We start from the raw sequence: 12,823 nt of genomic DNA, 5'->3' as shown, positions 1-12,823 counted from the left end.
GGATGGGTGGAAATTGTGTGCCAGCCGCTGCCAGTCCGGCAGGCAAGGCTGGAGACCCAATCCACTGCGTCACAAGCACATGCCTCATGAGTTGTTTGTTAAAGGCGTCATGACATACATCCAGCCCCCATAATTTTGCCATCTATAACAGCATCTTGTTCTAGTACTCTACTCCGACACAAAACAATGTTTTCTCGCACACGCAAACTGGTTCCGCCCTGTCCATCCTCCATGACTGTGCAAGTGCCAGCTGCGGTCTGGTCATCTGTCACATCCCAGTATTTCCGCCATGGTAGCTCCAGAGACAGCTCCCGAGCCTGGTACATCTCCATACTGTCAATGTGTAATTCTCTTCCTCTCCCATCCTGTCCCTGGCGTGATGTATATCATGAGGAGTCACCTTTGGTCGTGGGCAGTGCTACTGTTGATCACCATGGACAACGATGAATTCATATCTAGATCGACACCTGTACTTGCCTGGTTTCCTCTCTACATGCAACAGTCTCAGACGGTAGAATGAGACGGCATCTCAGAGAAATGCGGGGTGAAGGTTGAAAAAAAAATACCATCTTTGTGACATCTATGTATTGTGGTGTGTATTGTATTACTTCATAAAGCCCGTACGCCAAGACAATAACTCGTTACCAGATATGTTTGCCCTCCTAAACCAAAGACTATCGCCTTTTACTCTTGCACAGACTGCGAACCATGACACTAATCGCACACCTGAGAAAACGTAACCCTGAGCTCCTCGTACGCTGCTCTGAAAGACACACTCGCCAGACAAGTAAACCAACACTGAAATCTCCCTCACAGGAAATAATCCGCCACCGGCTTCTTGGCAGGCATCCCCCGCGAGTCCTGCGGCGCAGCCTGGAACACGCGATACCGCCGCGCAGGCCCATGCTTTGGCCCGCCTCTCGACTCGACGACGCCCCCTGAGCTGCGACCGACGTCGCCGTTGGTCCTCTGGAAGATGCCCGTGCCGGACTCGTCCTCGGTGAGCTCCAGGACGGCGGCGACGTTGCCGCAGCGGTAGCAGTAGTTGGGCGCGGACCAGACGGTGACGATGGAAGCATCAAACATTTCCTTAAAACCTTCCATGACAAGCTGGTGCGCGCGGGCAATGAGGCTGAGGTCGTTGCGATGGTTGAAGACCTTGACGATGTCAGCGCCGAAGAGGAACCCGGCGCCGCGCGGCGAGAGGCCCCAGCCGTCAATCTCGTCCGGGTCCGACCACAGCAGGTCACACATGGCGCCCTCGTGGGGCACCTCTTGCTTCCGGTCAATGAGCCGGATCTTATCGACAGTATCCACCAGCGGGCTGAGCCCGCCGTGCACGCAGAGGATGGCCCCCGTGGGGTTTCCTACGCTTCCGCTGCTGGAGCCGGACGCCCCCGAGCCCGGCGGGCCAGTCTTGTCCGGCGTGCCTTTGCTGGGGGCGTCGAGCTTGTCTTGGGATGAACTCGGACGGGGCTGACGCGGAAACCGGCTGATGATGGAGCCTCCCTGGTCGCACACTTCAATCTCGGTGTCGTCGTCCTCTGGCGAGCCGGGAGACAGCGTGCTGGAGGCGCCCAGGACGATGGCGCCGAGGGCGAGGTAGTCGAAAACGTCGCAGCAGTAGCGCCACACGTTTGCGCTGCCGTACTTGCGCAGGCACTCGTCGTAGAAGCCGTACACGGTCGTGATCTGGCGGGACTCGTGGTTGCCGCGGATGAGCGTCATGCGGTCTGGGTATCGAACTTTGAGGCAGAGGAGGAGGAGGAATGATTCGAGGGAGTAGAAGCCGCGGTCGACAAAGTCACCTGGGAACTGAAGGTCAGTAAAAACATGGTGGCGATAGATTGAGGTCCCTCTCGTGAAGAGAGCATACCCATGAAGAGGTAGTTTGTGTCGGGAACGTCGCCGCCGACGCGGAACAGCTCCATCAGGTCGTGGAACTGGCCGTGAATGTCACCGCATATCTACCGTCGCAAAGACACACTCGGTTACTGCTCGTGTTCTCGCGTTGTGCTCACCAATCGACTCACTGTTACCGGCGCCGTGACAGTGACGACGTTGCCCTCCTCGATGAGAAGCTCTCTGGCGCGGTGGCAGAGCTCCCGCACTTGGTCTTCTGGGATGGGGCGGCACGAGCGCAGTTGCGCGATCGCTCTGCAGGCAGCGGTTAGCAGGCGAAGCAACCCTTGGGCCGGCGGCTGGCATGTGAACTGACTTGTCGAGATCGCTCATGATGGGACGGCGGAGAGAGACGCCGCTCGGAGGAGCGCCGGTCGAGCTGATGCGGTTGTCGGATGGGCGTAAAAGACGACTATGACATGTCGCGGGAGAGGCGAGACTGCGGGGAGCCAGGAATCACCGCCTGGTGGGAGACGGCAGAGTCACGCGAGGCGACAGATGCAAAGCTGAGGGTGTATAAAACTGGACTGGAGGCTTATCGCGTTTATTTCGAGGTGCCATAGCAAAAGTCGAGACTGCGCTGCCTCGGGGTTCGTCGAGTGGCATGCCGCTAGCCTCGTTGGCTCTAGCACGGCCGACTCTGATCGCTATCGTCCACAGACTCCAGCGGCTGCTTTAGCGCTCCGCAGGCCTGGAGACCGGGATCGTGGGACTGAGATTCCAGCGGAGTCGACCTCAACTCTAAGGTGCCTACAGCAGCTCAGGAACTACGTTGCGCCGCGCTCCGACAGCTGCTGCTCATCCCACTAACAGCGCAGCCAATCAGCGCCCGCGCAAACGAACTGTCCCAGTTGCCGATCGTCCCAGGCGCCTTTTTCTGCTTGGAGCTTGTCGAGATTCCCAGTCCAGCGGCCATGCGGTGCTTGTAGGAGCACAATTGGATGCGCATCGTGGGTTTGGAGGGCCATGCGACAATTACCTGGTGAGTCTTACGCAATTGAATACCTTACTCTATACTGCATCAAAAGTACCTGCGTGTCGATATGGGTTTGGGCATCACAAAGCTGGAGGGGCACAGCTAACAGATGGACTGCGGTCCTGCAGCATCAACCACCACCACAGTCAACCAATCCCCCTGACACAAAGCCCGGAGGGGATCGAGCCTTCATCTTGTCAGCCATGCCGCCGCATCTCCACCCCCGGTCGCGCATGACATCGTCGCTCTTCGCCACGACGCTCGTCGCCAGCTTCTTCGTCGTCGCGCTGCCGCACCTGCTGCCCTGCCCGGTGCCGCGGACAAAGTACGCCGACGGCGACATCATCATTGACGAGAACGGCCGGCGGAAGAGGTGGAGGAGTAGGACGGACGCCGAGCCCAGGGACGGGCTGGTGCAGTTTGGCCAGGCGGCTGACGACGAGGTTGAGCGCGTGACGAGGGAGTGTCCGGTGCCGAAGCCGGGAGGCATGTTGGGGGAGTGGCTTGGGTTTCATGCGACGGATAAGACGAGGGAGAATAGGTGACTTGATACCACAGAATGGACGAATGAGAAGAAAAAAAAAGTATTCGAATATGCAAGATGCAAGTTTGCAGCTGGGTACGTGAATGCGTGGTGGATGGGGAGAAGGACCTCGACGAGGCTGGACAAGGCTGGGGTGGGTGAGAGAGGATGAAGAGGCACGAGAGGGCCGATTGTTGCCTTGTTTGTCTCTTCATTGACCGAACAATGCTCGAGATTCCCATCGAACAGACTGTCTGATGGATGCCATTCATTGCCGCGAAGCTCCGACCATGGCCACCCCAGCAATGACTGAAACCACAAGAGGCAACATCGGCGCCAATCGCATACTTTTCCAAGAACTCATCACATCTTGGCTTCGTTTTAGCGAGCATCCAACTGGGAACCTTATTGAAAACCCTGTTTGCAAGCCCAAGTCAGGCAAGTTCATCTACGTCCCTGCGTGGTTCATCACCTCTACATGACAAACACTCCCAAACCCAAACATCGTGACGCATTGGCGCGACTCAACCCGTCCGGCACCTTTACCAAACCAAACCAAACCAACCAATCACACCCTTTACTTGCCGCCATCCAGACTCTTCCGAATTCTGCGGCTTTGCTCGTTGCCGGTCGATCTCGCGTCGGAGAATCGCCAACATGAAACCGGACCCCCGCGTGTCTCGGCTTGTTCAACCCCGGACAGCTTGGCTACTATACAACAACAACCCCCCTTACCACATTCAGCTACCTCTTCTCACCTCTGCGACGGCCTCACCTTCACCATTCAGCGTCTACCGCCGCACTAGCCTTTTTTTCTTCCTTGCTGCTAAAGTGTTTGGCACTTTGAATCGGTTAGTCTGCGACAGCTGGAAGTGGTGCTGCTGGGTAGTTCTTTTCTGGGAACGACTCGCGTTTCGCATTGATTGCGTTCGAACTCGTTCGACTTGGCGACTGCTACCTACAGCAACACCCCTAGGGCCATACTTGTTGCACCACCCATGAGCCTATCCAGTCGTTCTTGAGCATCACTAACAGCTCACAGCGATAATACATGTACCTCGTACTCGTGGCGATCAACGAGGATCGACCATGGCATCAGAACTAACAAGTCACCCCCAGAACAGGGGGCTCTAGCCAAAAGTAGCCTCTGGATATCACCACATCCGGTCTCAGAACATGAGGCCTCACACAAGCCACAAACCCCCCCGGATGGCTAAGCTTTCCAGCCCCGGACACTCCAGAAAGCTTGTCTCCGGAACCCTCCGAGATGATCCTCTTTCCATGAAGATGCACAACGTATATCATGCCCTGCCCCCCCCCCTCCTCCCAATTCTCGTTTCTCCTCTTCTCTTTAGGGTCGCTGGGCTTCACTCACTTTGACATTTCAATTCTCCTTTCTTTCCTGAACAAGAGCTGTGCTCTGTTTCCTTTGATTTCACTTACAACTTTCTACCTTATCAACCAACTTCTCCTTACACCTTTTCTCTTCTCATCCATATATTCATTCCTCCACTTCTTCTTATAAACAAACACATCCAAACACATCCAAAATGAAGCCCTCTTCAATCCTCCTCCTCGCCGCCGCCGGCCTCTCATCAGCCCTGCCCGCCCGATCCCATCCCAGGGACACCATCGCCGCCCGCTCCCTCTTCGGCCACGCCATCCACGCCCTCGGAGCGCGGGATCTGGTCCCCCTCAACGCCAACACGGCTCCTCCTGCCGCTGCCGAGCCCGCCGTCATGCAGGAGATTCCGACGCCGACTGACAAGAAGAAGGCTGACGATGCTGCTGCTGCTGCCACTACTGTGGCCGTTGCCACGGAGGCTGCTACGACTACCGCTGCTGCTGCTGCTGCTACCACGACCACGACGGAAGCTGTTACTACTACGGCGCCTCCGGCTCTGGAAACTGGTGCGGTGGCGATTGGCAATGGAACTGCAGGCGATAACGGCAAGGGCAAAAATAACGGCAAGGGCAAGGGCAAAGGCAACGGCAAAAACAACAACGGAAACAAGAACAAGGGCAACAACAACAACAACAACAACAACAACGGCCTCGGATCCTTCATCAGCGGCGCCCTCTCCCAGCTCGGCCTCGACGGGGTCCTCGACGCGGGCGCCATCGACAAGCTCAGCGCGGGCGACCAGATTTCGCTGCTCGCGCAGATTGTGTCCCTGCAGACGATGAAGGACCTGCAGATGGTGGGCGGCAAGGAGATTGTTGTTGTGCTGAATCAGGGGTTTAAGAGCTCGGGGCTCAATGTCGGTATGTACTCGCGCCAAATCACCCGAAACACCCTGGATGGTGACGGACAGATTGCTTTGGTGGTGTTCTGAATTAGAGAATGTGTGCTAATGTTTGGTTTTTTAGTCATCAATGCGTAGGGATGATGATGGGGATATATATATGTGTGATGAGAGATTTGGGTAAAAGGCATCTTGGAAATGGAAATTGTGATGGGGTTTGACTGGGAACCTGGTTGATCTGGCGCAAGTGATGTGAAATCATGACAACCACTTGGAAAGAAATACAGAATTGTCAATGGACTCAAGTTCTCGTGCATTAGTGATAAGTACCCTCTACTCTGGAAGCAACCTTGATATCATTTGTGTTGTCTGCATTACATTAGGAGACTGCTACTCGGCTGGCCACCATCTTCATGCAACCACCTACAACCTCTCAACAAATCACACAACAGACATCAGAAGGAATCGAGGGCTATGCAGATTCAATACAATTAATGCTTACATGAAATGTCATGTAGTCCCCTCTTCATCGCCCTGAAAGAAAAGCTACTCTCAAATATGCCCTCAACCATCAACGTGCTGTCACACCCCTTCCAATCCCCCCTCGAAACTCCCATCTACCATACCGGTCGTCCATTCAATGTCATGTGTACCATTTCCCTTTCCCCTCCTATAACACCTTTCAGAAAAGCAATGAAGATGGAAAAACACACGAAAAGTGACAAGTATAAACCAAGAACATGCCTACATACCCTTCCACCACTTCCCTCTGCCGTAAGTCAGCCCGCGCCTCGCTGCTCACATCCCATATCAGGGCGTCTCAAGTCCACGAGACGGGTACATCAGCCCACCACAGCCTTTTCACTCAGACTCTCGAGAAAGGCGCCCAGATCTTCCTTCTTGACCTCCACAACAGAGTGCTCAAAGCTATCAATCCGCACACGCGCGCTCGTCTCGGCAACAACCTCCTGAAACGCATTGCCAAACTTGTTGAGACCATAGCCTCGGTCATTCTTCTCCTCATCATCATCATCCGAGTCGTCTTCCGACTCTGACGAGTCAGAGGCCTCGGATTCCGTCTCCAGCTCCTCGTCGTCTCCGTTGTCGTCGTTGCCTTGGGTCGCCGCTCGCCGGGCCGCACGCTTCTCTTCGCGAATCTTTTCCTTCGCCCTGCGCGCCTCTTCCTTCTTGCGTGCCTTGGCTTCCTTTTTGGACTGCCTCTCCTGCTTGGTCGCCTTGTTCATAAACAGGGTATCTGGTCCTCCGCCGCCTCCCGTGCCCACGACGGTGTAGACTCCACGCTTCTCGTTGAGGCTCGCCACTACCAGCGGTGTTCCGCGGCCTCCATGTGACAGCTTGCCCTGGGTTTCCTTTTCTTGCTCGGCCAACGCCTCTCCGATCCAGAGGGCCAGCTTCGTCAGGGCAGCCGGATGAGTGAAGAGCGCAACGTCGGGGCCATCCTTGACGACGCACATGCGGAAAGCACGGAGGTGCTTGATTTGCTTCTTGTTGATCAGAGATGTCCCGGTTCGGTAGATTGCGCGGTGTAGAAACTGCGCTGTCGGCAGTCCGGCCTTGAGGGCGTCGATACTGCAAATTCTTCTGTCAGCATGTCCAGGTTTCATTTTCCACATTCGCTTCTGATTCGCAGCTCACTTTTCCAACGCGTCATATGCCTCCCAGAAGCGATGAACCCACTCCTCGCCCTCGGCAGCCAGCTCCGACTCGTCCTCCACCTCACGCGTGACCTGGCTCGGCCCCCCGTTTGTCGTGTCCAGAGCATGGGCGTGCTTTCCAACCTCTAGCAGAGCGCCAATCACGACTCCAACGTCCTGGGCGCTGAGCGTAGCGCGCCAGCCCCAGCTGCGGACAAAGCCCCATCCGTCTTTGGCTCCTGCGCGGTCCTTGCCGTCCGTATCAACCGCTGGCACCATTTCGTCGAGGTTGTAGAGCGATCCGTACTTCAGGAGTTTCGCCCTCAGCTCGCGCTTCAGCATCATGTCCATGTGCGTGTAGCTCTGCTTGCACTGCGCCAGGCTGACTCCCATCTTGGCGAGAAGCTTGTGAAGGCGCTTGATACCCGCTTCGCTCCAGGTCCTCAGCCTGGAGAAGAGATAGGGCGAATGCAGCATGCTGTCGTAGAGACTCCAATGGCGGATCAGCAAAAACCTTGGCTCTGGCGACAGGCGAATGCCCGTGTCCTCAGGGTTCCTGGCCGTGGTTGGTATGATGCCATTGTTCTCAGGAGCAACTCGCCCGTTGGTCATCTCTGGAGGGTTCAGTCTCCGGACCTCATCCCTCAGGAGCTGTCGCAGCCGAGCACCTCGTACGCCAAACCAGCCGGACGGCCTACCGCCTGCGCCCGACCGGACAGGGGCGGCAACGCCTGCTGATGACCTTCCGTACAGCTCCATCGACGTGACTCCTACAATGGCCAACCACAGCAGGTCATTGTCATCGCGGCCAAGTTCGGAGGCCAACGAGTACATCATGGCCGAGATGGGCTCCGAGTAGGATGATCCCATCCTGTAGTATTGGTGTAGGACGGCTTCGTTCTCTTGTCGCATTCGCAGGAGTCGCTTTCGCAGGGCGCGAGCAGAGGCGGCTGGCGGGGGTTGCGCTCCTGACGGAGGTTCGACGGGGTCGCTCGACAGGCCTGCATCGGCTTGTCGGATTGATAACAAGCCCCTGTGCTCTGGCCGGCGAGGAGAGCTGGCTATCCAGCTCGACTACGGCCTGTGTTAGAATTGGGCTACCAAAAGAGTCACGTTGTACGTACGGAATTGCTTCGCCGTCGCTGACGAGGCCGCGATTCCTCGTCGTCGCTAGACTCCTCCTCATTCAAGCTCTTCCTCTTCTGCCCTGCGTGAGCATGCTCTGATCCTGAGTCGGCTTGATCGCCATCGTCCTCATCTTCGCTAAGATCCTCGTCGGCCTGCTCCTCAATGTCCGGCATATCCAGAAGCGCAAGATACGCATCGCGTTCGGCCGTCAGATCGCCCTCGATGTCGCCGTCGTCGTAGACGATGATGCCGCCCTTGCCGCAATTGTATGACCGGCCAATGGCTCCTCCTGTGACCCCGACTGGACTCCTCGACTGGTATGAGCTCGACGTTGGATCCGCAGGCTCAAGCGGGAAGCCGCCAAAGACGTTGGCCAGGTTCCACGGCCGGTGAGCATCAAAGACCCAGACCTCGACGCCGCCGTATGGGGACTCTTCGCCCTCGGGTTCCAAGCCCAGCATCGGCCCGAGATCAACCATGCCACCGACGCCAAGGCAGATGACAACGCCTCCGCTGCCTCCCTGCGACTCCATCATCGGGACGACGAGCTCCTTTCCCGCCTTCTCCAGGTCGCTGTAGCCCGCGACGGGCTGGATCTTGTGCGGAATGTAGTCATGTTTGAGGAGGCGGGTGAGGATGCGGCAGGCGCAGAGAGCGTCCGGTTCGAGCGCGACGAGGATCAGGACGGCCGGGGAGAGAGGATGGCGGGTGTTTTGGAGATGCGAGTAGAGCTTGGATATCAGGGAGCGCGGGAGGTACATGGCTCGAGACGACGGGTATGGGTATCGTGTCGAAAACGTAAAGCTCCAGCTGCGTGATGAGATGCGGAACAAGGTCGAGATCTGCTATGTATGAACTGACTGTCTCCTTTGATTCAATAGAGAAACGCGCGCAATCCCTGCCTGGTCGTGACAGTAAAGGTATCTGGCGTCAGACACGCTTCGTCAAGGCGCATAGCACATGAATCGTAGGAGGATCTTCCGTTCAAGACTGCCAACGAAAGATGCAAACAAGAACCATATGCTGCATATCAATGCGACGAGAATTGAAGAAATATAAGGGAAGAAATGAACAAACAGGAACAAACAAAAGGCTATGAGCAGAAAAATGATGCTGATGCTCTCTATGTTTATGCTGTGCTGGTATAGAAAAGTGACGGGCTCTTTTTTTCTCTCGTTGTTGTGTTGAAGCACGCTTCACGACCACCTGCATGGATGTTTTTGCGGCTAGGAAACGCGTTCCTGGCAATTAAAACGCCCAATTGAATGACGCGCACCGCGACGAGCCAGAGTGGGAAGGATCGATGGAGGGGTCCGGGCAGGTGGGGCATGGCATGACGGAACATGGGAGCTGTTAATCCGAGATTCTGTGTGATCAAGCAATCAAGGTACGGGAGTCTGGCACAGTTGCCATGATGGAGAGGCCTCGAATATGCAGACAATCCAGGCAGCAGGTATGCATAATCGGTTTACTGGATGCAATCATATCGCGTTGAGCAAGTAATTGGCGTCGGTAAACCAGAACTCAGTCGACCAGAAGCCCAAGGCGCAGGCAACTGCGCCTGTTGTGTCCTGCTCACCTCTGACCACATGCAGCTCTCAGCTTGGCCCTGCTGCAGCATCCAACACGGCGAAAACAAGACCACGCCGTCTGCAAAGAAAGATGCAAGTTGACCAAAGACAATCACATGATACAATTCATCATACTAGTAGCTCTACCCCAGGCCCAGAACGAACGCCATATCCGTCCCGTTCGCCCGCCAAACCAAGACGCCATCTCTCCAGAGATTGGCTTGCCTCCCAGCTCTTTCATTCCCGGCGTTACTCTGATTCGTAAGCCGGGGCGTCGGCGTATCGATGCGAGTCAAGACGTCCCCGTTGATCGTCAGAAGGAGAGGCCAATTCCTGTCTCGGCCCGTTCGGCTGATACCATTTTACCCCTAGGTCGATTCAAACCTTCTTGTCAGCTATGCTATACTTTGCTTATTGGTGCGCTTCATTCACAACTTGGTTCCCATGAGAAATACTACGTATGATGCGTTGTTTCGCAGGAGAGAGAGCGTTTGGATTGGCGCGTGAGAAGCACGACGATGTGTGTGTTTGATCCCCACCCTCCTCCGTCACACAGAGTGGGCACCAAGTCAAGTCGTTGGGGGCGCAACACCTGAGCCCAAGGCCGTGGTAATGGGTCGTGCTCGAGGCCTACAGGAACAATAACTTGAGAGATTAGGAGGTAACGTAATACAGAGCGGTGGCCGATAGAGCGTCCTTGCAATTAGCTGCTAGCAAACATTGCAGCCAAGGTAGCCATCATGAGAGGCGGGCACGAGCGCTTCGTACTATGTCGCATGCCAAGAGAAGCCCAGAAGTCTCCGAGAGTTTCAACTCCAGTAATAACTTGGCAAACAGTCGATCATTACCAATGGTTGAGATCCAGATACACCCAGGCCCGTCGCCAGTCCGTCTCTGAGAAGAAGGGTGAAAAGAGGTCCCTGTTGATCAGACGGTCAAGGAGGGGAGGGAGGGTCGGCATTTCTGGCCATGGTACGATGTTGAGGTCAGGGACCTGTATGCGTCTCATGCACGCATACCTACCTGTGTACCCACCAGGACTCATGTGTAACTGCAAGTGCGGAAGAAGACAGCCGTGAAGTCGGGCCCATGTTTACCTTATGCTTTGATGGTAGAAGACTGCTGACAGGGCGGCCGCAGCTAAGGTTAAAAGGTTGAATGGGATTTGAGCCGAGACATGTGAAGGGCTGGTCGTCCAGGACCAAGAGTGCGAACAATACGTACGGAGTAAAAACGATTGGTAACCAGCAAGCTGGCAGCATTAGCAGACCAGAATAGCAGTGTCGTAAAAAAGCATGTAAGAAGAGGGAGCGTGTCGGCCATACAGACGGGCGTCTGCAACCACCCATATTGCCTGCAACCCTTTCGAAAAGCTGAGACAAAGGCACCAAGCCAAAAAGACGTGGAGATGAGCATCTTGACAAGGGCGGTGAGGGTTTGACAGGTCATGGACATGGACAGGGGCCATGGCAGACGACATCTGCAGATGCATCTGGACAAAAAGCAAGTACAGCTACAAGCTGTCTGTATACACAGCAGGGATGTGTGCGTGTAGCAATACTTCCCCAGCCAACACAAGCACAGCACGCAAAAAGCTTGGCTTGGGGACGCCATTGTCTTGCCTTGCAGGCAAATGCGGCAAAACCGGAGGTCGCAGAAGGCCGGAGACTTGGAAACCCCCCGAGAGAGAATCCAGTACAAGTCGGCAATGGCCAGTCTTTCAAGCATGCCGATGATTCATCTTTTCTGGATTCTATTTCGCTAGGTGTTTCCCTGCATCTTTGCTTTCAGTGATCAACGTCAGCTGGTTCAATTCCCCAACTCCGAGACTGTCTTCAGCTGAAGGAGCAAAAGAGGGCAGCAAAAGGTTAAAATAAAAAAAAAAAAAAAAAAAAAAAGCGGCGCACATCCCACAGAACCGGTGCCGCCCAACGACAGTTACCGACCAGACGGTAAGGGCTTACGGGGGGGTGTGCGAATTGCAGTTGGATTCCCTTCTGCTTGCGTTTTTCCCTGCGAGGGATTGGATGGATGGCGGGATGGCATGTAGGATGGATGGGGAAGGGAAGGGAGGGAGGGAGGGAGGGGGAGAAGCATGTTTTTTTGCAGCAGTACCTTCGCTGTGTTTTTGACTCTCGGCTCGGAGATAAAAATCCGATATCAGTTCTCTCTTTCCATGTTGTCATTGCCCTTTCCTTTTGTTACCATTCTGCTTTCGCGTCTGTGATGTATTCATCATCTGGACTCGTCTCATCGTTTCGTCGTCTACGTACTTGTATATGAGTGACTGTGTGAGGTGTGTGTGAGCGAGCGGTCCGAGAGGGGGCGGGTCAAAGAGACGGAAAAAGAGATCAATGCAACCTGGGACAAACTTGAAAATGCTGGCTGTTGGTACCTGTCGCCAGGGTACACGGCGGTACCCTTGACTCGGCAGTTCCGCAGCGAAAAGCGAGACAGCCGGAAAAGCTTGGACGTCTTTTTGCCCCGTCGCAGCGCGGCAGCTGTGAGCTCCCAGGTTCTTGTCGGCTACCGATGATTTTGTGCAGGGCATGTTGCAAGGTGGTGCCGTCGTGTGGGTTAGCTGAGGTACCCAAGTAGGTAGCTACTTGCTGTCGGTATTTATACCGCTTAATTACCTTACTCATGGTATCTGCGGGTTAATTTAATCTGTTCGTGGAGTGAGGATATTTTGCATTTGATTCGAATTTCAAGCATGGGAGATATTACATGACGAGTTCTTCGCAAGCATGTACGGTTGAGGATGGTGTCAAGCGCAGACCTGAGGCGGGCGTACCTGTACCTGCGCTCAGCTCCCCCCCCCC

At 55.3% G+C, this 12,823-nt stretch overlaps 4 protein-coding genes across 4 annotated transcripts; 2 read left to right on the top strand and 2 right to left on the bottom strand.

Annotated features, from left to right (window-relative positions):
* Nucleotides 1–810: 810 nt before the first annotated feature.
* Nucleotides 811–2,314, bottom strand: CCMA1212_004289 (Serine/threonine-protein phosphatase PP-X isozyme 1; the record flags this gene model as incomplete). The annotated part of the gene is made up of 4 exons (XM_073701598.1): nt 2,219–2,314; nt 2,034–2,157; nt 1,877–1,967; nt 811–1,808 (listed from the first exon to the last, which is right to left on the bottom strand). Exons 1-4 carry the CDS (start codon nt 2,233–2,235, stop codon nt 811–813), a joined length of 1,230 nt encoding a protein of 409 aa, XP_073559673.1. The 5' UTR covers nt 2,236–2,314.
* Nucleotides 2,315–3,081: 767 nt separating this feature from the next.
* CCMA1212_004288 (uncharacterized protein) lies at nt 3,082–3,423 on the top strand (the record flags this gene model as incomplete). Its single annotated transcript, XM_073701597.1, has 1 exon — nt 3,082–3,423. The coding sequence occupies one exon, from the start codon at nt 3,082–3,084 to the stop codon at nt 3,421–3,423; it is 342 nt and encodes a 113-aa protein (XP_073559792.1).
* Nucleotides 3,424–4,951: 1,528 nt separating this feature from the next.
* CCMA1212_004287 (uncharacterized protein) lies at nt 4,952–5,785 on the top strand (the record flags this gene model as incomplete). Its single annotated transcript, XM_073701596.1, has 2 exons — nt 4,952–5,666; nt 5,772–5,785. 2 exons carry the CDS (start codon nt 4,952–4,954, stop codon nt 5,783–5,785), a joined length of 729 nt encoding a protein of 242 aa, XP_073559796.1.
* A 704-nt stretch (nt 5,786–6,489) lies between these two features.
* Nucleotides 6,490–9,191, bottom strand: CCMA1212_004286 (Cell division control protein 45; the record flags this gene model as incomplete). Its single annotated transcript, XM_073701595.1, has 3 exons — nt 6,490–7,237; nt 7,304–8,376; nt 8,427–9,191. The coding sequence occupies 3 exons, from the start codon at nt 9,189–9,191 to the stop codon at nt 6,490–6,492; spliced, it is 2,586 nt and encodes an 861-aa protein (XP_073559795.1).
* Nucleotides 9,192–12,823: the final 3,632 nt, after the last annotated feature.

Source organism: Trichoderma ghanense, assembly GCF_004382785.1.
Source record: "Trichoderma ghanense strain CCMA-1212 chromosome Unknown scaffold_4, whole genome shotgun sequence".
NCBI classification, from domain to species: Eukaryota; Fungi; Ascomycota; class Sordariomycetes; order Hypocreales; family Hypocreaceae; genus Trichoderma; species Trichoderma ghanense.
The sequence above is the reverse complement of the archived record's forward strand: the minus strand, read 5'-3'. Positions and strand labels throughout refer to the sequence as shown.